At 37.8% G+C, this 27,625-nt stretch overlaps 1 protein-coding gene across 1 annotated transcript; it reads left to right on the top strand.

The window, feature by feature from the left end:
* Positions 1–12,505: 12,505 nt before the first annotated feature.
* On the top strand, positions 12,506–15,025 carry LOC150090647 (irregular chiasm C-roughest protein-like). Its single transcript, XM_090378231.1, has 2 exons — positions 12,506–12,704; positions 13,518–15,025. Exons 1-2 carry the CDS (start codon positions 12,506–12,508, stop codon positions 15,023–15,025), a joined length of 1,707 nt encoding a protein of 568 aa, XP_090234357.1.
* The last annotated feature ends 12,600 nt before the right edge of the window (positions 15,026–27,625 follow it).

Raw genomic sequence — 27,625 nt, 5'->3', positions numbered from 1 at the left:
CATTAACGAAAAACATACTTTTTTATTTAACTAGGCCAAAATACTTAACATTCAACGTAATTATACGCGACTATTAATTGCAGAAACCGTTGAAATTAAATTACACGAGAATTCTGTTAATGTTCGGCAGCCATATTTGATCTCCGATGCGTGGACCTTTACGCGCATGCGCGAAGACAAATAATCACAATTTTTAAGTTTCAGGTTTAACCCGATTCGGTAATTTTCATTCCTGTGATCACCACATACGGTCGAAAAGCGTTGGCAGCTTCAGGAAGGAAAATCGTTTTAAATATTTTCGTTAGATTCTTTTAATTGCGTTAATTTGATTTTTAATTGTTTTAAATTGATTTAAATTGTATTAAATTGATTATTTCATTATTTATATTTTACTGTGATGTACCGGTAAGTTGTCGATTTTTTCGATTTTTCCGTTTTAATTTCTGGAGGGTATCATACGGAAGTGTTCTACGTACTATATTGAGGCAAACTCCTCTTATTATTTTACTAATATTATTATCAACGTAGAACATATTGAGTATTACAGCTCTGATTCATACTATCTAATTGTAAACTCCTATGACAGTGTGATCGCCCCAGAGTATAAACAGAAAATTTATTTTATATTTCGACAGTCGCAGTAAAACAATGAATACCTTGAATCTACACATGGGGTTTTTAGGGATGGCAAATTAGAATTATATTTAATTATAACTGCGAATTAGATGATTTAATGGTATCTGAGAGGGTAGTAGATGAGAAGCTGAAACACCAGAGCTCAAAGAATCTATTCTTTTATGTTAATACCAAGAGAAATTCAGATAATTGAACCTTCAGCCATATTGATATCCTTGAATTCACGAGAGGTCTGTACAAACTGTAGAGCTGTGCAATTGTCTCCAGTGTTCTCCAATAAAGTACATGGAAGGACGAAGAAGGGGTCAGCTTGAATTCTCTTCCAGAGAAAATAATGGAATCAGAGGTTAAAGAAGAAATAAAGGATAGCATTGAAGGGAACGCAGTTATATGACAATACGAGTATGGATTTATTCAGAGATGATCTTGTCTGACCAACCTCAATAAACACAATAAGGTAATCACAATTTGTGTTTTTTTTTTTAAAGAGAAATTTGAAAATTTTTTATGAATATGTAATGAAATAGTGAATGAAGAGTCAATTGTATTATTTAATATTACCTTAGATGAGTGATTGCCATGATGTTCTAGTGCCCATTACAATTTCTGAATATTCTTCTTACCTAGTATGAAGAATATTCAGAAATTGTAATTATCAATTAATTTACAGTTTTCTATCATGGTTTTTAAAAACAGTTTGATCTTTTTTCAGGTGAAAAAAATAGGAACGCCGTTGATTACTACGATGACTGATAAGAAAGAGACTCATCTCATCTGCGAGCACTGCGACAAGATATTTTCAAAACTTTTGTCTCTTCGTCAGCACGAGAAAATCCATGCTGTACACAATATCTTGAGATGTGCCACTTGCGACAAAGCATTTCGTACTTCATCACTGCTTCGCCGACATGAGGACATTCACAGCGGTGAAAGGCCTTTCACTTGCGAAACTTGTGGGAAGACATTCAGACAGTCATCCCATCTAATTGGGCACAAGAGAATCCACACATTGGAAAAGCCTTTTTGTTGTGACATTTGTGGTAAAAGATTTTCACTAAAGCATCACCTTGTAGTGCACATGAGGATTCACTCTGGTGAGAAGCCTTTTCAATGTGATATTTGTGATCGAAAATTCTCACAAAATTCATCCCTTTTAAGCCATCTCAGAAGTCACACCAAAGAGAAGCCTTTCACGTGCGAATATTGTGGAATAACCTTATCGGACCAATCATATCTATTAAAACACAAACGGATCCACACTGGGGAAAGGCCGTTTTCTTGTGACAAATGCACAAAGACATTTTATGACGCATCACATTTAAAACAACACAAGAAAGTGCATTCTAAGGAAAAGCCCTATTCTTGTGAAATCTGTGAAAAGGCATTTTCATATCGACAAAACTGTGTGCGCCACACGAGAATCCACACAGGTGAGAAGCCTTTTTCGTGTGAATTTTGTCAAAAAACCTTTTCACAGTCTTGCTATCTTACTGCGCACATGAGAGTCCACACCAGAGAAAAACCCTTCACGTGTGCAGCATGTGGCAAAGCATTTTCTTTACAATCCAGCTTGTATAATCACAGGAAACTCCATTCTGAATAAATGTCCCTTCAACATGCATTTGTGTTCAATGTTCGGATCAAATTTTATGATCCGTTAATCACAAAAATTTGTTTATTTGAGGCAAATTGCCTTTCGTTACAAATAATAACAATATTATTGTTCGCCATTATTTGTTCACCTTAATTTACCAATTGAAGCTTCTTTCCTTTTCTATATATGTTATTTATATTTTAGCGTTACGTTTCATCTTGTCTATGTATTTTATTAATTTTCTAAGATTTCATTTGTTTTCTTTATAATTTTCTGATATTCTCTAGTATTTAACTTTTATATTCTGTAATATGTTTTATTGTGTAATAAACGGAATTCTTTATAACGTGAGTAATCTAATTTCGACAGATTTTATTTATAGTTACATGAAATATGAAAATTATTGGGAACTGCAGCAGTTTCATGGTTGGTTTGTGAGAAGAGAGCGCATAGTTGTTGCATTGGACTTGAGTTTCTGATGAGTGTACTTTTCGGGAAGTCGATGTGATGGGACTTTTTTTCCCCTAAGAACAGAAGTAGTTGGCATAAAAAACACGGAAGAGAATGTAGTTAACCCCTTATGCGTTTTTTTAATTGGACTTTTTTTTTTATTTTGATTTCTTGTGAGTTTTTTTTTTAGACCCTGTTAAATAGTAAGATGCTTTAGGACTACTGTGAGTTTGAAAGAAGTTTGGGGGGCACAAGAACACCTGTTAGAATCATAATTCATGGCAAGAGTGATATTAGATTTTACACAATTTGATTTCCATATGTAACGTATTTATTTAAATAAACTAAATGCAACAAGGCATAACATTTTAAGAATTTAAGATTCTATATCTATAAAATATTGGTGTAGATTCACCATACACAACTCTTAAAGAAAAACTATGATCGTAGTGTGAAAGGCACCCACCGATGAAAAGCCAACTAGCTTTGAAACGGTGCAGCCTGGGTGGTGGTGCCCACCGAGAATAATTAACAATAGTCTTCTCTATTAGTGAAGAGTTACTTATTCGAGGTAGTGCAGTTCATGGTAACTCGTTTAGAAGGATGAGCACAATATGAGATACAGATGAAATTGTTATAGCGCTAATTCTGCCCTTTCCTATTTTTTTAAAGTTCCCACGACTGAATTGTCTGTTTCCGTCCTATCTAGATCTTTTTAAAAATCTTCGATATAATATCACTTCAAGTACTTTAAGTACCAAATAAAAAGTTCAAGGCAAAGTGTAAAACCGCATATTTTTCTAAATAAAACCGAAGAATTAGTCGCTATAACTGCGTAATAAATACGTGTTAAAGAGGCCCACAGCCGTTAGCCAGCAGCAGCTATCTCAGTTAGCCACTAGAAGTGTGAAGTAAGATTTTTGTAAACACCGGATGGACGCGTTCATGTAAGATGCAAATTAGGCCAAAGGGAGATGGTAGAGTGGCTCCACGTGTCGCTGGAAAATTCGAGAGGTGGAGTGAGATACCTCTTTGAACCCAGTGCCTTTCCATGACTCACCATGGGAAAACATCAGGCATCTTAAGACTCGGCTTCTACCAATGAGAAAGAAGTTTCGTATAAACAGTGTGGGCAGACTTGGGACATAAAAAGCAGACCCTTGCAAGGAGAGAAGAGACGGACGGGGAGAAGCGAAGAAGACACTAAAGGAAGGACCCAAGAGTGCAGCCAGAAGCTGACCGTTGTTGTGCCGAGCTGACCGAGGAGAGCCATTGACTGATCGACTCAGTGTGATCTCTAGAGCTGGTAAGTTAAAATGATATGAATATGAAGTGCAAAAATGATAGTAATCGTGGTACCATTAAAATGTTTCCTTTCTAATTGCTAAACTGATCCTATTGAAAGTTAACTACTGGAACTAAAGATGAAAAGCCTTAAACTTAAAAGGTTTGATCTTATAATTGCTGAACTGGTTATGATAAACATGTTTAATGGAGGAATATTTTGATGAAATACCTTATTAAATGAAATGTCTAATTAATGAAATGACTTAGTATATCCTTTGAATGAAGTATGTAAAATTCTCTCTTGTTACATTAAATCTGTGTTATTCAAGTTTCTTCTTTTACTGCCAAAACCTCACATTCAACCACTAAAGTAGTAAAGCTAAACGTTAAAACATGATTAGGAAGGAGGTAGCTGCGGTGTCAGGTAATTAATTACCAAATTACTTGATAATTTCAACGCTAAAGTTCAAACTGCGAGATAGAGGAGAGAAATAGCTTTCTCTTACTATATCTTGAGGGTATACGAAACTTTGTCCTATAGAAAACCACTAGAGGAGAGCAGAACCAGATACCAGATAGGCGAGGCGAATATGTTAAAAGTAAATTAAAATGACCAACCTAAAGAAAAAGACAATAAAACCGAACTAATTACACTTAGAACGAAAAGTATGAGCTATGCCTAGACTGACTAGCTCTGATACGGCCACACCCCAGAACTCGTGTTGGTTAAAAGGATAGCGGGAGAACAGGGAGACCTGAGTAAGAGGGAAACCTACCAGAGACCTACCGAGCGGGGTAACATGGTGCCATGCGCCCAGGATGGTTTTGAGCAGTGAAGAGAAACTGATTAAGCTTACAAAGACTAATAAATAGAAAGATGAAATGGACGTTGGCGTTTTTGAGATCTTGGCAGAGAGAATTTTATTGTACTACTCTTACTTAGTTATGAATATTATCATTATAGTTGTTTGATAATGCAGAGCAAAAAGTAGCAACATATTACAGTTAGCTGCATACATTTTGGCTTGGAATATAGACATAAAAAAAAAAAAAAAATTAATAATTAGTAATATAAATACTCTGTATATGGTTTTTTTAAAGCAAACAGAAGAGAATTAAAATTGCTGCTTGTTGTTGATGAAACTTTTGTAATTCTTATCTTTTTCTATATAGTAACTTTGTTTGAATTTTATTTTTTGTGAAACTTTTGTGGGTCAAAAAAAAAAAAATCTTAGAAAGCTGGGGTTAATACGGATAATACTTAACATGCCCATTTAGCTATAAAACGGTAAGTATATTTATTTGTAAAACTAGGGACTACACGGAAGATGCATTAGCATTAACTTAATATAAGGGATCAACATATTAATATTACATAGAAAAATGGAAGGTCCAAGTTTAGAAAGGGCAAACTTAGAAATATCTGAACCCTTATTTCCCACCCAACCTGAGACAACACCTGCAAGGGTGTATCTGCCGCAAATCGCAGGTTTTTTTAATTTAGTTCCAATGTACTTTGGGAAAGACGATGAAGGGCCGACGGCCTCGTTCTTTTTCGAATCACTAGAAGAAACTGCAAGCATTGCAAACTGGTCTGGCAGAGAAAAAATTGCACTAGTGAAAAGTCGGCTGAAAGGACCCGCCGCTGATTTTCCCTCTCATTCGATGGAGTTGAGATCTGAAAAGGATTATGAGAAATTTAAAGAGGCATTTATAATACGTTTTGAACGTTCACAACCCATCATATCACAATTGCAAAAATTTAGCTCTGCTGGGCAAGAACCTTCCGAAATGGCCATTCAATTTGGCACCCATTTAAACAATTTGTGTAGGGCAGCTTTTAAAACTGAAAATGAAACGCCGGAAATACTTAAGTTAAGAGATCAGACATTATTAGCACAATTTTTGAACGGATTAAATCCTAGATTGAAATGTTTAGTTCTTAGCCAAAATCCAGCCACGTATCAGCAAGCACTAGAAATTTCGATTCATGAGGAACAGAACGAAAAATTAACTCAAACGAAACACGTTACTATAAATCTGGCCGAAACTGTTAATAAACAAGTTTTAACTCCTGTACAAGAACAGATAAATTCGCTACAACAATCACTAGAAGCATTATCAACGAACAACACTAATTTACATAGCTTGGAAAGAAACTTGTCTACCCTTACCAGTAAATTTCAGAATTTCGCAGCGGGAATTGACCAACAGTTACAAGAAATTAGACAAAATCAGTATAAGCAGGGTTATCTGCCTAATGTGCGAGACACCACTGTGAGGCCAAGTGCTGAGAGCGCTCCGCACAGCATATTGTTTACAAACAGAGAAGCTGCGCGCGATCAAGGGAGATCAAATTACAGTAGACACAGTGGGGAGTCAGGGCTATTAGGAAGAAATGTAAACAGAGAGAGGAGTAGAAATTTTTCGGGGAGACCACGTATCTTTACCCCGAGTCAAGAGGTCTCTTATCGGCAGAGCTATCGGAGACCAACGGTAGCCAGAAGTAACTACACTGGCGCTCCACAAGTTAGGGCACCTTGTGATAACAGAGTAAGAAATCGCTTTCAAAATAATATAGATTCGGATACTTATTATACTAGACCTAGAGGAATGTCATACGGGGATAATACTGAATATAGACAGCCTAGGGTATTCAATCGTAGGCAGATTAATCACAAGGAAGTGGCCTCAGACAGACATTTGGTCAAAGATTAAGTTGACAACCAAAATATTTCAAGCAGTATCCAAAATATAGTAAGTATAGTAGGGCAGAGCATGGGATTTTTACAGCTGAGAACGATACAGAGTTACCCTTAGTGGCAGGCTTTATTCAAGGAATCCCAACAACATTTTTAATTGACAGTGGGGCTTCAGTAACTTTAATTAGTGCTGATGTTTTTCACAAAATTAAAAATGATAATTCTTTGAAACAAAGACCGCCTGATGTTACTGTTTGTGGGATTGGGGGAAATATTGTACCCTTGCACTCGAAAATAACAGTAAATTTAACATTAGATGGAAAAACATTTACAGAACATGTCCTGGTGGCCTCAGATACTTTAAGTCCTAGATATGAAGTAGTCCTGGGTTCAGACGTCTTACGTCGTCGTTCTTTCGTCATAGATTCTGGGAAGAGAATTTTAAAATCTTTACCACTTGGTATTTGCATGAGAGAAATAGGAGTTAGGGAGAAAATCCTAGCTGACACAAAACCCACAGTAGGGAAACTAGCTTCTAAACATATCATGCCCCCTAATACTGAATCTATACTAACTGTTCAGTGTAATTCTAAGTTTCTCCCAGGGCAACTAGTAATTGTAGAGCCGAATCTAGGCCGGAGCGATGTAGCTGTGAGGTCTTCAATTGACCAGGTATCTCAGGACAGAAGGGTGTCTGTCCTAGCGGCAAATGTTTCGGATGAACCATTACATCTACCAAAACACATGGGAATTGCTGTCGTAGAATGTATTAAAATGAATGAAGTTAATTTTGCATGTAAACAAGATGACAAAAAAAAAGCTGCCTCCAGTGACTATTAATGACTTCAAGCTGAATCATTTGGTTGATTCACAACGATAGGAGTTATCTTGATTGCTACATGAATATCGGGACGATTTTGCTACATCTCCATCTCAATTAGGTCATTCTACAGTCCTATATCATAGAATAAAACTTACAGATAGTACTCCAGTGTCACAACGAGCATATAGAACGCCATATTCCTTGAGAAACGAGGTCGATCAACAGATTGATGAGTTGTTGGACTCTGGGATAATTTCTCCGAGTACTTCACCTTTCAGCGCTCCGATTGGTATGGTGAAAAAACGAGATGGATCGCTGAGAATGTGCATTGACTTTCAGAAATTGAATTCTAAAACGGTCACAGATTCCTTTCCGCTTCCGTTGATCTCAGAAATATTGGACCTCCTTTCGAAATCCCGTTTCTTCTCCTCGCTTGATATGCAGTCGGGATTCTGGCAAATCCCAGTGCATCCCGCTGATAAACATAAAACCACATTTACAACGGGACGAGGATTATTCCAATGTGAAAAATTACTTTTTGGGCTCAAGGGGGCCCCAGCCAGTTTTTCGAAGGCCATGACGATCGTGCTGCAAGGCCTCAAAACTCAGTCCATCTTCTGTTATCTCGATGACATCATAATTGCAAGTGTAACCTTTCCCCAGCACTTGGAGTGGTTGGAACTAGTTTTCCAGCGCTTGCGACAGTATGATTTAAAACTTAAGCCATCCAAATGCGATTTTTTAAAAAAAGAAATCACATACCTCGGCCACAGTCAACTCGGATGGGATCCAACCTGATCGGAAAAATATCTCAGCCATCAAAAACTGCATTCACCCTAGAAGTGTAAAGCAGGTGAGAAGATTCTTGGGAATGACAGGATTCTATAGAAAGTTTATTAAGGACTATGCGAAGGTGGCCAAGCCATTAACCGATCTCACAAAAAAAGACACTACATTTAAGTGGGACGAGTCAACTCAGTCCGCCTTTGAGAAATTGAAAATGGCTCTTATAACAGAACCAGTTCTTATATATCCGGACTTCTCCCAGCCTTTTTTTCTTGCTACAGATGCCAGTGAGGCTGCCATCTCAGGCGTCCTCGAGCAGATTACAAAAGATGGGGAGAGACATCCAATTGCTTACGTAAGTCAACTCTTAAAACAGGCTGAAAAATCCTACAGTACCGTAGAAAAAGAAAGTTTAGCTGTGGTGTACTCCATATCTCAGTTTCGCCCGTATTTGTATGGGAATTATTTTAAGATCATCTCAGATAATTCAGCATTAAGTTATTTATTGAAATTAAAAAATCAAACTCCTAGATTAACTAGATGGAATTTAATGATACAGGATTACGATTTTGACGTAATCCACAGACCAGGTGCAATGCATTTAAACGCAGATTTTTTGTTTAGACCAGTGTTAGAAGAGGATACTAAGACTAAAAAGCAAAAGAAACCTAGAACTGAAGAAGTTGCGTCGATGTCGACCAGGATCACGTTGGAAGCATTAGTGATGCCCAAGAAAGCTAATAAAGAATTGATGAGAACATTACAGAAAGGGGACAACAGTCTAAACTCCCTGATCACTCAATTAGAGGGAAATGCTCAAGCTTTGTCTAAAATTCCAGATTCTTATTATTTAAATGATGGGATACTATACCATTACTCCTTACCGGATCCTAAATCAACTTGAGAACAGCCATTTGAACAAGTTGTGGTTCCACATGTATTAAAAGGCCAGCTTTTGGAGGCTTGTCGTAGCAGTCCTTCCAGTGGCCATTTAGCATTTGATAAAACTCTACAGAAAGTACGAAGAAATTTCTTCTGGACGAATATGTATAAGGAGGTTAAAGATTATGTCAACTCTTGCCCTTCATGCTTAGAAAGAAGAGGATATAATCCAAAGGCAAAAGCAAACTTGATGCGAGTCCCAACAGAATCGTCTCCCTGGTACAGAGTGAATATGGATATCCTTGGTCCATTGCCTACCAGTCTAGATGGAGACAAATACCTATTAATGGTGGTAGACTGCTTTACACGTTATGTGGAAGCAATACCTCTCAAGACACAGAAAGCAGAGGAAATAGCTACAGCTTTTGTAAATCAGGTGGTTGCCAGACACGAAATCCCATAAAACCTGTTGACAGACAGAGGAAGCAACTTTCTATCAACCCTCCTCAAGGAAGTATACCAAAAACTGGGTATTAAGAAACTTCAAACCACTGCTTATCACCCGCAGTCTAACGCAAAAGTGGAACGGTTGAATAAAACTCTGGCAGCAATTCTATTGCATGTCGTGAATGCTACGCAATCAGACTGGCATACCTGTGTCCCATTGGCAATAGCAGCATATCATTCAGCCGTACATTCTGCTACTCATGAAACACCAAATTATTTAATGTATGGAAGAGATATTGTAATGCCGCAGCACATCTGGACTTCGGAAATCCATCCTACATACGCCTCTTTGGAGCATTATTCAGAGCAAATGGTAGCGAGGATACAGCAAACTTATGAAATAGTTCAGCAACGTTTGGAAAACGCTGCACAAACACAAGAAAAATATCGCTCTACTAAGGCCGTAGATAAGCAGATTAGGGTTGGAAGCATAGTATATCTCTATACTCCGATGGTTAAACCAGGTAAAACACGCAAGTTGTCACGTAGAGTAGTGGACCATATCGTGTGATATCACTGGTATCTGAAGTTAACTATCAGATTCAGCACATATATCACCCTAGGGATAAACAATTAGTTCACGTAGATAGATTGACTTAAGTCATAGAACGCAAACTGTTTCCAGAACTATGTTTAGAGTTGTCAGAAACTACTTCCTTACCTGAACAAACCTCTGAACAAACAAAACCAAAAGAGGTATATGTTGAATCAGAATCAGAGGAAGAAGAGTGGATTGACCCAAGGGTTTTCCAGGTGCCAAGTTTGCCCGTTTCAATTCCGTTAAGGTATTTACCAAATAAGGGCCAAAAACAATCAACAGTAGTAAAGCAGGATCAACAGACAGCTCTACAGAGTCAAAGCCAAGAAGATAATGTCTCTTTGCCAGGCAGAAAACAGCAAGTGCATTCCCAGCCAACACACCAATACAATTTACGGAGTAGAAATTACGAGCCTCATTCTGTATCAATGCCTGAACACAAGGAAGTGAAAACACTTCCCCAGTCACCAAATGAGACAACTGCTCCTGAAACAGTTCAAACGACAGATGAAGAAATGGACCAAAGCGGTCCCTCCGAAAATATTGTGAAAGAAGGCAAGACTCAGCCAGCTCAAATTTGCTCTGAAGAAAGGACAGAAGCAGCACTGCCACGCCCCGAAAATCGGAGTCTCTATGATCAACTCGTACAGTGGGTAAGTGAACCTGAATTCGGACCCGATACCGAAAAAAACTTCGGAACGAAATTGGGCAAATGATGGATACGATTACGTCATTAAATTGATGGATTCCATAAAATGAGTATATAGTTAATCCCAAGAATTAGCGTTTTCTTGTATCGTACCTACTGGCTTAACTTGGCATCAAGAAGATTACCACAATGCAAGAAAATAAAGATAGACTTTATCATTACGTTTTAACAGAAGTTATATTATTGGATAGCCCAACAAGCACAGAGTATTAAATGGTATAGTTTGAAACACAGGAAAGAAAACTTAATTTATCATAGCCAAGAAAAAGCATAAGTTATATTTTTTTTTTTTGCAAAAAAAAAAAAAAACTCAGCCGTTTGCTTTATACTTGGCACCTTCGCGTTAGCTTGCTTCACACAAGGCTTATCTGTAAGTGATGACATGTGGCCATAAGTGTTTTGATCTCTCCGGAGCAGGACGTTTATTTTGAGCATGAAAATTAGGAAATACGATACACATAAAGATTACATGCTTAGATTTTAATGGAAAAGTCGATTTTCCTCCTAAAAATTTCTGTCACCTGAGAGTTCAATTTCGCAGGTGGCGATTACTTATTCAAGAGGAGTTCGAGGTTCAAGACTGATAGTTTTTTTTTTCCTCCTTATGCTATGCAGGTTAAGAACCTTAACAAGGTCGTTCGGAATGAAGATTAGTTCGAGAGGAGCACTGATGATTTTGATCCTCCTGATTTGTGAACTAATCACTCACGCCACCGTGGAAATATGTAAAGTCGAGCAGGGGGCCTACAAATGTGATGCAGTAAATCCATCAGCAGCTTTACTTAAAGTAATTCCCGCAAATAGTTGTGTCAAGACAAATTGTAATGATTGTGTTAAACAATGGGTGTCGATGCTATTTCTTGCTAATAAGACTTTAGTCCGGCCAGGACATTTCATTTTGAAACAGTCAGTAAAACAGAATGGTACTTCGATTCTATATCAGTGCAAAAAGGGAGACGAAGATTGTGAATGCTCTAAAATTAGATGTAAAGGGAGCCTGGAATACTGTTTTGAAACCGAGTGCGACCAATTATCGTCCTGCTCGTGTCAAAGACTGGCAGCAGAGACATCTTGGCTAGTGGAGCTAGGTTCACAGATTGTTAAAAACCCGCCGATTATCTCCTATAAAGTTTGTATAGCTCCATTAGAGAGAAAAATACAGCACATCAGACATCAAAGACATTTGTTGTCAGATGAGATGGCTCATTTCGAAGAACAGGGTTTGAAGGTGATGTTTATGGATTCCGTTTTCACGCTAACACACACAGGCACGTTAATTATACGGAAATCCGGAGTAGAGAAAACTTTTGTCGTGGATAATGACCCCCTCCAAGTGAGTGTTCCCAAGGAGTTCTTGTTAACCCCGGGATCTTTAAAGTTTCTGTTTATCTCACAAAAGGGTAAGATTGTTGAAGGAATTATACATTTATTGGGGAGAGACGAGTGTCGAAGATTAACATGTGTTATATGTTGGGATTTGATTAGAAACCGACATTGTTTACCCAAATATGTCACCTATGTAGTCTATGTGACAGTTGGATTGATAACAGCAATTGTTTTTTTTGTATGCGAAGCTCATTCTTAAATCGATATGGCAGGCAGAAAGGGGTCTGTTTTTAATAGTAAAAAGTATGTGGAAAGTGTTCAAAGCTATGTGGAAAACAACAGTATTGGCAGGACTGACGACTGGAAATGCAGCAAGGACCATGACAGCAAGAGTGAGAGAGTACATGGGTCATGTGCAGCTGAATCTCAGACCGCAAGTGAGAGTAACATTGTTACAGGTTTTGGTAATTGTATCAGCATTCCTTCTACTAGCTGGAGCGACTTGCACAAACCATCAGATTTTGCAGGCAGAGGTGGAAGAGTGTGATGCAGATTTATCACGTTCATGCAAATATATACCAAAGCTAGAGTTATCTTGATGAATTTAGATTATAAACAATACCCCTGGTTCGTTTCAAACTCTCAGCAAATACTGTAGTTTTCCTATAAGAATCATCCAGTTATGTGAAAATTGGAAGGAGGAAAGAAGCAATCAGGGTAGATTCTCTCTCTCACTTTGTGTATCTAAAGCTAAGAGAGATGAATAAAAGTAGATCAACATTCAGATGTTGAGTGAAAGCTTCTCTTTTTCTCATCAAAAAAAAAAAAAAAAAAAAAATATGAGAGAAGGGAAGAGGAAGAAGTAACAAAAGAAGTTTTATATTTGTCTTCTCACTCCTCCTGAAAAGAATGAACCTATCAAATTAGACCATCAAAAAAAAAAAAAAAAAGGGGACGATTCAACTCTGTTACTATTAGGTTTTCTTTGAAGTAAATAAAAGGGAAAAAAAATCCTTTATCTCCTACAGTACAGTTTTATTTTACTTTAGGCCAGAGAAAAAAAAAAAAAAAAGGGGGTGACACTATTTTTGACAGGATACATATCAGAATACTCATCAATATGACTACTCCAACACAGGCCATGTTTCTACTAGTCACACTATTTATTTGGTGTACACCTTTTCATACCAGTATCTTCATTCTTCAGCCATTAGATAGAGAGGCCATTGCTGGTCAAACCATCATCATCCCCTGTAGATAAGTTTCAAATCTCACAGCCACTGTAAAATGGTTTTTCAACGGAAAAAGCACAGACTATTTTTACAGACCACCAGGGCTTCCTGATTATAAAGTCATCAGATCACCTAGAGAGAATGATTTTGCATTACAAATCACCCAGCTACAGCTGACAGATGAAGGTAAATATTTTTGCCACATTCAAACTAAGGATGGACATCAATTCCGATCCAGTACAGCTATCGTAACAATTTATGTTGCACCTCTACCACCTCTAATCGGAGAAGGCTCATTTCTTAGCGGAAATGAGGGAGATCAGGCCACCCTTACATGTAACTCCTTAGCAGGAAAGCCACCGACTGTTTTGAAATGGATTCATTTTGATGGTAATCCCATCGAAGAATCAGTACAACCCAGCCAAGAATTATCGTCAGATAAAATAAGGGTGAACGCCTATTTGAAATGGATAACCACTTTATCACCAGAGTATGATAAGAAAGCATTTACCTGTATAGCTAATCATGTAACCTATTTGCACCCTAGGATGATCTCAATTACAATCATAGTGAGGTATAAGCCAAGAGTTACTATGAAAGCAACCTCAAAAATCACACGAGAATATGATCGGTTCGAATTGAAATGTGAAGCTAGAGCAAACCCAGATGTCTTCGCCTATGAATGGTTTAAAAACGGAGAACTGCTAACAAAACAAGGAAACGCTTCTCTTGAAATTAAAAGTGTTATGAGAACAAATCATAACGACAACTTCACCTGCTCAGTTCGGAATGAACTAGGAACAGCCCGAGCTTCCTTTGTAATGAGAGTGTCTTATGGACCCATCCTCATGTCCAAATTGAATGATATTGCTACAATCCAAGGAAATCCAGTTTTGCTACAGTGTGAATTTAGAGGAAATCCACTTCCAGTAGTAAAATGGTATTTCGAGGATAAAATTATTCAAAGCAGTATAATTTCTACTTTATCAATTCCTAAGATGTCACGTCAAACGTCAGGTCATTACACTTGTACAGCAGAAATCTCAAACTACCCTTTAGTGAAGGACGAAGCATTAATTTATCTAAAAGGATCGCCAGAAGGAAACTGTAAAACACATCTAGCAAGTTTAGGAGACGACGTTCAGTTACAGTGTGTGTTTAAACATGTCCCACCTTTGGATAATGTGACCTGGAAAAATTCTATGACTAATGAACTGTTAACCACTCACTTGGAAGTATGGAATCAACGAGATGTAATCAGTACTCTTAGCATCGGCTCAGTTCAAGCAGAACAATTTGGCTTTTATGAATGTCTTGTGTGGAATCAGTGGGGACAATTGAAGTTAACTGTTCAGTTAGAACGAAATTGGTCTCGTGAAGCCTTGTTCTTTACTTTAGGAATTCCAGCCATAGTGTTGATTATAATCACACTGGGTGGGGTGTTATGGAAGTGTGGAAGTGCCAATATGGAAATCCCAAATCAAACATGCACCTACCAAGTCTATTATAGTGAAAATGACATTGATCGTGGGAATGTTACCAACCTAGAATGAAAAGAAAGAGAAGAAGAAATCTTCTTCTTTTCCCCGGATGTCTAAATAAGCTTCAGAAGTGTTTTTTTCTTTTTCTCTATATGAATCCTCAAACTGTGTGTGTGTGTGTGTGCAGGAACTCATCATCCTGAAAGAAGAGAAGAAATAAAATATTCAAGTGAATTAAAAGACATTTAAGACTTTGAACATATTGACAATTTAGATGTACTCCTATTAACAATCATATGAAGTGTTTTAATAGAATAACTGTGTTAGAGTGATACTTGTAATAGTAATTGTAAAGTAATTATAGAAATATTAATAGATATGAAAGTTTAATCTCTTCAAAAATAATTTGATTGTTACTTTTCTACTATTGATCAGTGTTCAGTATTATTTGTAATTACATATTAACCTTTTGATAAATAATTATATAAATACTTTGGAATTTTATGAAAAGAGCAAATATAACTCTTGTTTATTATTATTTTTTTCATGATCAATGTGTTATGCTCTGAGGAAAACGAGAAAGTATTGTGTGAATCATAAAGACAAAGAAAAATAGTACAACCCAGCGGACCAATAAAATACTGCTGATGTTTTTGATTGGACGAACTTTAAAATGTGTGTAATATGAACACTGGAGAAGACAAAATGAAGATAGGAAAAGAACTGATACATCTTATAACAGTGTGCACAAAAAAAAAAAAAAAAAAAGTGTGAGGATCATCAACTGATGATACCCAGAAGAAATTAGTGTTACCATTATTGGTCATGTCACAAATATAATATTATCCTCATATATTGATTTGTATTATTATTAATTTGTATTATTATTTTGTATCCAAGTGGTAGGTTGTCATAATTAAGTACCAGCATTATTTAAGATTAAAGTGATGATAATAATATGGTAATACCAATGTAAAGAAAGGAACCATTTGATAAGAGAAACTGTGTTCGTGGTTCAGAATTAAGAAACGGAACTTTATTTTAAGTCCCCAGTCTCAATTCTGAAAGGGGGAGCAGAGGAAGATGTTATAGCGCTAATTCTGCCCTTTCCTATTTTTTTAAAGTTCCCACGACTGAATTGTCTGTATCCGTCCTATCTAGATCTTTTTAAAAAGCTTCGATATAATATCACTTCAAGTACTTTAAGTACCAAATAAAAAGTTCAAGGCAAAGTGTAAAACCGCATATTTTTCTAAATAAAACCGAAGAATTAATCGCCATAACTGCGTAATAAATACGTGTTAAAGAGGCCCACAGCCGTTAGCCAGCAGCAGCTATCTCAGTTAGCCACTAGAAGTGTGAAGTAAGATTTTTGTAAACACCGGATGGACGCGTTCATGTAAGATGCAAATTAGGTCAAAGGGAGATGGTAGAGTGGCTCCACGTGTCGCTGGAAAATTCGAGAGGTGGCGTGCGATACCTCTTTGAACCCAGTGCCTTTCCATGACTCACCATGGGAAAACATCAGGCATCTTAAGACTCGGCTTCTGCCAATGAGAAAGAAGTTTCGTATAAACAGTGTGGGCAGGCTTGGGACATAAAAAGCAGACCCTTGCAAGGAGAGAAGAGACGGACGGGGAGAAGCGAAGAAGACACTAAAGGAAGGACCCAAGAGTGCAGCCAGAAGCTGACCGTTGTTGTGCCGAGCTGACCGAGGAGAGCCATTGACTGATCGACTCAGTGTGATCTCTAGAGCTGGTAAGTTAAAATGATATGAATATGAAGTGCAAAAATGATAGTAATCGTGGTACCATTAAAATGTTTCCTTTCTAATTGCTAAACTGATCCTATTGAAAGTTAACTACTGGAACTAAAGATGAAAAGCCTTAAACTTAAAAGGTTTGATCTTATAATTGCTGAACTGGTTATGATAAACATGTTTAATGGAGGAATATTTTGATGAAATACCTTATTAAATGAAATGTCTAATTAATGAAATGACTTAGTATATCCTTTGAATGAAGTATGTAAAATTCTCTCTTGTTACATTAAATCTGTGTTATTCAAGTTTCTTCTTTTACTGCCAAAACCTCACATTCAACCACTAAAGTAGTAAAGCTAAATGTTAAAACATGATTAAGAGGGAGGTAGCTGCGGTGTCAGGTAATTAATTACCAAATTACTTGATAATTTCAACGCTAAAGTTCAAACTGCGAGATAGAGGAGAGAAATAGCTTTCTCTTACTATATCTTGAGGGTATACGAAACTTTGTCCTATAGAAAACCACTAGACGAGAGCAGAACCAGATACCAGATAGGCGAGGCGAATATGTTAAAAGTAAATTAAAATGACCAACCTAAAGAAAAAGACAATAAAACCGAACTAATTACACTTAGAACGAAAAGTATGAGCTATGCCTAGACTGACTAGCTCTGATACGGCCACACCCCAGAACTCGTGTTGGTTAAAAGGATAACGGGAGAACAGGGAGACCTGAGTAAGAGGGAAACCTAACAGAGACCTACCGAGCGGGGTAACAAAATGATACCTTTTATACTACTATCGTAGTTTTTTTAAGAGTTGTCTATGGTGTATCTACACCGATATTATATAGATATAGTAATGTATTTATAGCTGAGGAAGAGACACACAGAGTCGAAAGCTTCTGTAAGTATTTTATCTTATCAAAAGAAGCGAGCGCAGTGAGCAGGGGACAAAGACCCCTATATTTTATTATTTTTTTTTTAAAGGGCAATATTTGTGATATACAAGAAAGGATAAAAGACCTGTTATAGCTATGCTATTAAAGATATGTGATCTTCTCTACTTAACTATCTCAGCATACGTTTTATCGTATAACACAGTGCTGTCATTAAACATCCTCATGTAGACTGAGGAGACCGATGAGATGTGTTGTGTGTTGATGCTTGTGCAACACAATGAAAGCACACGAGCAGCGTGATCTAAGTGAAAGTGAGGAACATGTTAGTTGGCACCAGTTCTTGTTGATTCCTCTTGGACTGCTCAGAGTTTGAGGTTAATATTTGTGATATGCAAGAATTGTTGTTATTGGGTTTGAGGATCATTAGCGACTAAGGCCATATCGTTCCGTATATACTGTCTGTAAACTGCGTGTGTTCTGTGGTAGATTTACTGTTTGCTGGACGAAAAGAGAAAATTGACCAAAAAACCGTGCAACCTTGACCTGAGTCCTAACTCAGCCACATTCTGAAAAAAAGCCCATAAAAATTCTTCTCGTCATTGACGAGATTTCAACTCAGTTCTTTTCCACCTGGTATGAGAAAGACGTTGATAATGCCAACCGTGTTACACGAAGTCACTGTTGCTTTGTCATTTTACATGGCGTCACAGCTATACCTTCGCCCACAAAGAATCATGGAAGACAAAACATGTTGCTATGCCCTCTATTCTGCTTTGTGTCATTGCCTCCTCTCACTCACCCGACATGAATTTCACACGTTTCCTGGACTTTTGGGTAACTGTGAATACCACAGTGCACATAATCACATTTTCCTAAACGCTACCTGGGTATAGGACCAGTCAGTAATATTTGGTGCTGGTGTGCATTAAATCGGCGCCTCAATTCCTCATTTCTCCCACAAATATTTTGCATACTCACTTCACCTTTGTGTACAGAAGAACATGAAAATAAGATTTTTACTACGAATGCATATAATTTATTTATTATTTATTAAATTAACAAAATACAAAATTTTACAAAAATTGCTGTTTTCTGGTTTTTGCAGAAGAAAACATTCTTACTATTTTTGTCAATATTTCGGGAACATCTAATATTTCGGGTTTCATAATTATCTACATAAATTGCATTAAATTCGTAGAGCGTGCTAACAATTTTTTGTTCTTCAAATATAACGCATTAAAAAGCAAGAGATACCAGATAGTATTATTAATTAGTAATTAAAAATTTGTTTTTTAATTGTTTATATTTCATAAAATACACTGCTCGACAAAATTAACAGAACACGTAGAAAACGTGGTGTAACTCGTGAAGCTTACTGTAAAGCGGGAAAATATTTGATACAGTCCTCGTTTGTGATGAGTCCAGTTTTAACCTATGAACAGATTCTACCTATTATTTGATCTGGTGACAACGACCAATGTGGTACCATCCCTCCAACATCAAAGATAGGGACACTTACGGTGGAGGCAGCGTTTTCGTGTGGGGCGGAATAACAATCAACAGCCGGACATAGAGCTCAAGTGGTGGAGGAACATCTTGAAACTGAAGACATCCAACGACTGCCGTGGCCAGCACGATCACTAGACTTAAATCTAATCGTACATGTATGTGCACCTTGGGCGTCGCATTGCACACCTACAACCAACTCTTTGATTACTTCGTGAGCTAAGATCTGCGCTAGTAGTGTTTGGTGCAACAGAATAGATGAGTAAATGCATCTATTCCGTGGCACCAATAGATGAGCAGTAGCGAACTCCATTCTACGTGTCCAGGCATAGCAATATCCATTCTACATGTCCATTCAAAATGAATTTGTTTTTTAGCGTTCATATGAGTTTTTTTTATCAGTCTTTTATGTGCGTGCAATCGTACCGAAAGCTTTCCAGAAATCCAAGTACAGGATATCAAAATTATTTTTTGGATCCAGTTCCTTTATGACCACATCATAATATCTAATCAAATTGGTATAAGATTGCCCATTACCAAATCAATGTTGTGTGTAATCTATTACTGCAGTCTAGTTTAAATGAACCTGCATTACGTCTTTCGCCGACTACATTATTTTCTCCAGAACGGTAGTTAAAATCGGGAAAACGAGTTCCCGATTTTAAAACAGCTGCAAATGGGGGGATAAACACCCTAGGCATGTCAGCCTTGGAGCAGGGAAGGGGGAACTGGCACCTGCCATCTTCCTGATTTTTATTCGAAGTAACAGAGGGGTACCCAACATCTGAATTTCCACCGTAAATTCACTTGTCGTTCGAAGTATTCTGCTTTACTCTATATCGAATTTCTTGCACTAACAACTTCACTATAACGTTTGTGATGGCCTAAGTAGAATGCAATGAATACAATCAGAAAGGCAAAATAAATATATATATATATATATGAGAAATCATGATAACGTTGGACACGAACACAATTTCCACTAATGAACGCCCGTTACATAATAATTATGTTGAGAAAAAGTACATCTGGGAAAGCCGAAATAAAGGAACTGAGGATTAAGGATGCTTTTTAAACGCAGAAGTGATTTCTGTTAATACTCGCTAACAAAATTAACTTGCTTAATGTTAGATTCTGAAGAAAAATTGGAGGAGTATTGTTGTAACAGTTGCTGAAGGCTTCTAGACGAACCACCAATTTAGTCCACATTGCGCCGTATGTATTATGTCTGAAATATCTTGTGTTCTGTGGAACAGTTTAACCACTGTTTTAACTATAACACAAGTTAACTGTTTAACGCAAGTTGATCACTAGGTGGTAGATGACTTTGCTTACTGGAGGCTTGAAGTGGTGGAATCCATGTTTATTCTCCAGAGCTAAGCTCCGGTCAACCCTTCCTATCTCTTCCATCATGCAGTATGACATGATTTTTCAGGTTATGATGGACATCATGGCGAGATCCAATACCACTGTGCTACCGCGCAAACATGCGCGTGTAGCACAGTGGTATTGTTCTATCAACTGGACATGTTCTATCAACTGCTGCATCTGCAGAAGGGGACTATTATATATTATTTTTAGACCACCCGAATAATTAAATTCATCTACCGTACTGTGTGTCTAATATCTGTTAATTGCGTGTGTTCTATGGTCGATTTGTCTGTTTTGCTGGCCGAAAAATCCCAGTTTCTGGGGGAAAAACTTTGCTACTACGCCTGAGACTGACTAACTCAGCCACTAAGTGAAAAAGTCCCTTAAAGTTGCTCGCGTAATTTACGGGATTCGAACCCGGGCGTCACACTGGGGGTCACGCACCCAGTGTGAACACCCATCTATAAACACTCTACGTCGAGCTTCAAAAAACCTTATAGTTCCTGAAAGTTTTGTTTCTAAACTGTTCACGTGTGGTTGGAAACTGAGCGCCTGTCGTCCAATGTGATGCCAAAGTGCCATATATGGATTTTGCTTCCCGTGAATAAGCACTTTAGGGGGTAATCCAACTTGTTTTTGAAGATTTGTTTTTTTGCGTTTGTGTCAAACACAAAAACTGCTTTATTTTCGTGTCTGATATTTTTAATTTATCTGTGGGTTCAGGTCGTCCAGGATAATCTTCGCTCTGCCCTCAAAGGTCCTCCTGGATCTTTCTGCAATGCAGATAGTCAATTCCTCTGCGTAGGCGAAATTGACGCAGTTGTCAAAGCTTCTGGTAAGCCACTGGTCAAGTATGGATTCCAATGGAGAGTGGTCCTAGCATCCACCCGTGCGGGCAACCTCTGTTTGTGAATTTTGAATATGACAGGTGTTGGGCAAGGACCTGAGTTGATCTGTTACTGAAGTAGGATATTATGATTTTCGAAAGATATTGATTGCAGTTTGCCAGTCTAAGGGACCTGAGGGCACTCTCCCAACAAAGGCACCTTCAAAATTCACAAAGATTGCCCTCTAATAGACTGCCGCGAAATGTGTGCAGTGTTTTACAAGGACTGCAAAGGACCCTTTCTTGAAACCATACTGCGAGTTGGATGAAAAGTTCTATGAGTTTAGTATAGTTTGGATTCTAGGACCAATCATTATTTCAAACAGCTTTCCCAGGTTGGCTAACTGAGAGATTGGGTGGGCATTCGGTTTTTGAATAATTTTGGGCAGTGGCTGCTTCCAGAAGTTGAGGATATGCCTTCCAAGAGGCATTTGTAAAGATTTAACAAAACATTAGGATAGAACTCATGAAATCTAGTGATGACTGCATTTTCTATCAGGTCAAGGCCCACTTTTTAGGATAGTGACTCCATTCCATTTATTTACACACACAAATTTATGATCTTTCTCATGATATATATACACTAATTAATATATACAAGATTTAAATCTCGCACCCGGCAGGTGGTAGTGCAATACCGGTGGGTGCTTGCAATCCAGCTCCCAGGTTGCCCATACCTAGGAGCCAGAAAAAAAAAAAAAAAAAACTAGTGGTAATATACATATATGGTCTGAGTTTCTCAACCAAACACTCCTGTTCTTAGGAAATATGTAATTTTGGTCCCAAGTCACCAGGACCAACAACTCCAAAGCTAGGTGGATGTTCTCGCAAAACAATTGTAACAATTATATTAACATATATACATGATTTCCTAAGGTCTTAGTCTATTGCACCACAGTCGAAATATTCTCAGTACATTTTCTTATTGTCAAATGAAGTCACGAGGTAAACTGTCCGGTTTTATTTCATTCAACAAAGAAGTCAGTCCCAGTAGTCTTCTCCTTTCTGTGCCAGCATAAGTCTTAAAAACTCTTCTTCTGGTGATTCTCTTCTAGTTGTTGAAGACTCCTAATTATTCTCTTTCTCCCGAGAATCCTAAACTAGATCTTGTGTATGATTTGGAATTCCAATGACAGTCCATGGATAAGCAAATGGCGTATTTTCACTTTCAAAAGTTCACGTTGTGAAAAATATTTTCATTAAGTTCTTGAAGTTTTCAAGTGTTGTAGTTCATATCTGACGTCACAAATCTAGATATCACTTAAGACCACACAAGATCACTAGGTTTAACTATATAAGTTTCAGAAGCAGTTATGCTTGTAAACTATGTTTCCTTCAGTTCCTTAGTTTTTAGTTTCAGGTATCATCCCCAGAAACAATCACCATTCTTTAGAGGATCCTGTTAACACCTGAAGGTCTCTGTATATCCTTCCATTCAAGTTCTATCCAAGCATCCGATCTGCAACTGAGAAACTAATCAAATATTCTTAGTATGTTTGATTAATAATTTACCTGTACACCTAGGTCTAATTTCCTCGAGTGTGAAGGGATCTTATTTCTAGTCTTCTTTTAAAAACAGTCATTGAACATGTCTGTAAAACATTAAATTTCCTACTGCTTTCGAGCAAGGGACTTACATTATCCTCTATCAGATCCGGTACACTGCTAACCAACTCTAGACGTGCCTGAAGATAATGTGGGCAGTCGAATAAAACATGACGAAGTTTCCAAATCCCCACAAGTGCAGTAAGGGTCTGGCTCAAGTCCACGTTCACGTAACTTGGCTCTGAGGGAGCCATGTCCCGTCAATAAGTACGTTGTATTCATCAAATGAGCAAACCAAGAATTTATTTCCTTGGCGACAGTAAAGTCTGCTTTGGTTATAAATTGCCTCGTAACTATTCTATGTTCGCTGTCATTCCACCGGTCCTCCCACGCAGATGTCAGGTGTTCCCACAATCATTTTTCTCTTGTTTGACAGTTCGTGGATCAGATGTCATTCCCATTAGTTTCGAAGCCAAACCTTTCCTAATTCGACCTGTCATCCCTTTGAATACGATATACAGATCCAGGGGAATGATTCCTGCTAAGACTTGTAATGCGTTGTTTGATAAAGTTCTAGGGGATTTTAAAATAGATATTAACATGGGTCTTTAAAGAGAAATAAGTTTCATTTTCATTTTTACTGTTATTACTTTATGAAACCAAATGGTTGCCGCGAATGAAACCATTGGCAGAAATATTGTTTTATAGTATAAAAACGATCCTTTTGCTAAGTCCCCGTTCTTTCTTTAATATTCTTATTATTGAGGCAGTAAAATTCTTGATTTTATCTCTAAGGTAAACTTAGAGATAAAATCAGGAGTCAAAAAGCACCCTCAAAGCCAACAAACACTGCCAACACGTACTTAGCTTGGGAGTTTTCCACATAGTTCTTGAGGGAAGCAATCGCGTCTTCTGTTGAAGAACCTTTTTTAAACCCGAACTGGTTAATTGAACATAGATGGTTATCCTGCAACATTTTTTGTATTCTTGGAGAGAAGGCATATATATATATCTGATCCCGCACTGGCCAAAGGCCAGTGCCATCAGGAGTCTCCACTAGGAAGGCTAGGAGGTATTCCGTAGTTGAGTGAGAAGGCATCTCCGGCGATCAAAAGCGTGACGAACAAAGTCTTGCACGGACTGAAATTTTTCTCTGGTGCTCAGCAAGTCCGGCTCATTTCTGGGGACAGTGATTCTAGTGAAGGGATGAAGGTCTAGGTATTGATGGCAGTGGTATAAAATATGTTTCCAGTGTTCTGCGGCGCCACAAGAACAGAGAGGTGATTCAGTAAGGTTGAAAGTTGCTAGTTTGGCATTAAGGGAGCCATGACCAGAGAGAAAGCAAACAGTGTACAGACCAGAGTGAAACCATTTTATAGTGGATTCTAACGTGGCAAAGGTGACGTTAGAGATGAACTTTAAAGTAACAAGACCCTTAGAGGTATCGGACCATCTGTCTTGCCAACTCTGCACTTAGTAACTATTGTAAATGGCCTATGACTATGTGAGTTAAAAGCAAAAAATATTCTGTCTATTGACGAAATACACCTGTAAATGTTTAGGGAAAAACTGGTTACCCAATGTACCAATGACAAGGATCTTGACTTAGTTGTGAATCTGAACGAGGTTTCTTTCTTAATCTCTTCCATTGTAACGTTGTAGTCAGCTAGATTTTTATTATACATTCTTCTATTATGTCCTCCTTACTTACACCCTTGGGCATGTCGTAGATAATTATGGAAGGGTTACCTTTTTTAGGTACTCCCATAGAGATTCCTGCAGAGGACAAGGAATCAGATGTTGAGATACTAATTAAGTCCGACTTATTGGCTGTTTCCAAAATTACGCTTTTGTTCGTGCTAATATGATTGATTTTATTTTGACTGTTTTAAATTCTTTCTTAAAAATATTGGTTACCAACGTTTTTACATCAGCGCTGGTTTTAAAATTCCTGTTCTCTAATGCTCTAAGTACCATTACATTCTCACTAGATTTAGTTATTTGTTCCTTCAATGTGGGTCTATTTCCTGCTGCATCAGCATAAGATCTAACAGAAGAGGTACTCATGTTGCACTTTCCTATCAGCAGGGGCCTGAACTTCTGGCTTTTGTACATAATCTGTTTATTTGGAGTCATTGCGGAAAAGGTTTATATTATTTTGTCTAGAAGATTAGCTGGCATATTTATTTCATGATTAGTGGCCTTCAATTTTTTATTTTCTATCACGAGGGCTGTTGTTACTTTCTCAAGTTTGGACCATTTGTCCTTAATAGCATTTCTTGCCTTTTTAGTTACTTTATTGGTGGTCTCCCATGGTCCTCATATATTTACGCATTTTTGAAGTCACCTCATAGACTGAAGATGCGTCCTGAGTAATATTTAATTGTTCAGTCGTTTTGTTATCTTCAGAATTTGCGGTTGTCCCAGCTTTTTGATCAGTAGATAAACCACCAGCAATATCTTTCTCAGGAGATGATTGTAACATTTTGAGAAGCTGTGGTTTCAGACATATCTGTAGGTTTTCTGACACCAGTATTTTTTCCATCCCTACCGATTCCCTGTTCCATGCTATCCAACACAAATTCAATGTTAAAGTAGGATAGGTTGTCCTCAGAAAAGAAACTTAACGGCACAGTAAAGATGGCAGTTTGGTGTAGTGATCACACAGTATGGGATTAGACAAGGAAATCTGTACCTCACGAGGCGCGTATGTCAGACAAAAGACTAGCTCAAGGTTCGCTTGCTATTGCCTACGATGTGCAGGGGTGAGGATAAATGGGACGCTTTAGCAGACTATGGACGTTCAGTCAAGGTCACAGCTTGTTCTGGGACATGCGTGCGGAGAACTGTTGGAACAATGGACAAACACCCTGGTAAAGCAAATATAGCAGAGCATGTAGAAATTTAAACAGTACTTATCTTTTGTCCACACTTAAAACTAAATGGTCGCATCTTTCATTTGTCCGAGTCCTTCTTGAAGTAGTAACACTCAAAAGTTAACTAAATACTGCTTCCTTAATAAACGTAGCCCAGTGGTCAGGAGCGAGGGTGCATAGCACGCGTTCCTTGAGTGGACCGGGGTTCAAGCCCGTGACTACTAAATACGATAAATATTTGTATTGACGATTTATTGTAAACTCTACTGACTTGGTTGTCGTGCCGGAGTATAAACAGAAAATTTATTTATTTTTTAAAACTAAAAATAATACGGAACACAGGTACATACAACCATTCATATTCGTCCCCCTAGCGGCAATGATATTGCACTACCTCGAATAAGTAACGCTTCACCATATCCGTATTTGCGTAACGGACAATTCAATAACTGACGCCACGACACCTAACGGACGAATTTTTATTTATTTCATTATACGGGGTGATTCAGGAGGAACAGTAAATATTTTGGGAATTTAAGTATCGATTATTCTGAGTAAAAAAGTTCACATAAACATGTGTCGAATTCATGGATATAGCTGTTTGAAACTGGCGCACACAGCTCCCTGAACCTTAAGTGAACAAGAAGCAGTTATAACCTGACGCTGTTTGGTATTAGAAGTGTTGTTAAGAACACCTTCACACATGCTGAATATGCCGATATAAATAAAAAATAAATTTTCTGTTTATACTCCAGGACGACCACACGGTCAGCGGAGTTCACAATGTAGAGAGAAGACAAGAAACAGCATCGTATTCAGCAGTCACGGGCTTGAACCCAGGTCACTCAATGCACTAGCGCGCTTGACCACGGCAGGTGGTGTTTGTCTACGTTTTTGTGGTGGAAGTAGGTAAGTTTATGCATAACTTACCTACTTACTCGCCATTGATCCATTAAAGCCAAGCTAACGTCACTGGCCATCATAGAAGATTCATGTTGTGCTTGTGGGGGACTGGAACTTTCATTTGGCTTTCACATTCCCCAATCTCTATCTGGTTTTATATATAAATAGGACCTGTCACTGAAATCTCAGGCAATTAGGTGGCAGGACCTGCAAGATAATAATGAGCAGCCTAGTGTACCTCCTAAGGGTGTGTATGGGCAATGTGGGTCACCATTAGTGGTCCTGCGCCCAAAAGCCAGAGCACAACAACAGAACCCAACGTAATACTTCTCATACAACACACAATATTTTTGTCTGTCTTTTACATAGTAGTGTACACTTCACAAGAGTGCTTAAGGCGCAGTTGTGGAAAACCACCGGTGGCGTCCCCTTCCCCAAACACTATGTACACTACTCACATCATAGAGAAACCATTTATTACAGAATAAGAAACATTACAGAAATATTATAGAAATCAAATATTACAGAATATCAGTAAATTATAAAGAAACAAATTAAACCTTAGAAAAGTAATAAAACCTAGATAGGATGGAAACTCAACAAAACTAAATGTTATTGAGAAATATAAAAAGGGAAGGGTCTTTAAATTGGGAAATGTCAAGTAAACACGTTGAAGGACAAGAATGTTATTTGTAATAACGAAAAGCTTATTGCCTCAAATAAAGGAATTTTGGTGAAAAATGGATCATTAAATTTGGTATGCAACCAAAACTCATGTGAATACTGAAAACAAAAGCTTTTTAAAGGGACATTTATTCAGAATGGAGTTTTCTATGCTTGGATAACTTGGATGTTTCAGAGAATGCTTTGCCACACGTTGCACATGTAAAGGGTTTTTCTCTGGTGTGGGCTCTGATGTGCA

Source organism: Mastigoproctus giganteus, chromosome 1 (genome assembly GCF_048544385.1).
Source record: "Mastigoproctus giganteus isolate SK-2022 chromosome 1, ASM4854438v1, whole genome shotgun sequence".
NCBI lineage: Eukaryota > Metazoa > Arthropoda > Arachnida > Uropygi > Thelyphonidae > Mastigoproctus > Mastigoproctus giganteus.
This window is presented reverse-complemented; position numbering and strand designations above follow the sequence as displayed.

Bases quoted from the DNA above. Each gene is read 5' to 3' on its own strand.
- LOC150090647 (XM_090378231.1), top strand. From the start codon at position 12,506: ATGGCAGGCAGAAAGGGGTCTGTTTTTAATAGTAAAAAGTATGTGGAA. The intron at 12,705-13,517 runs GTAATTGTATCA...CAAATCTCACAG, and splicing joins TAACATTGTTACAGGTTTTG to CCACTGTAAAATGGTTTTTC.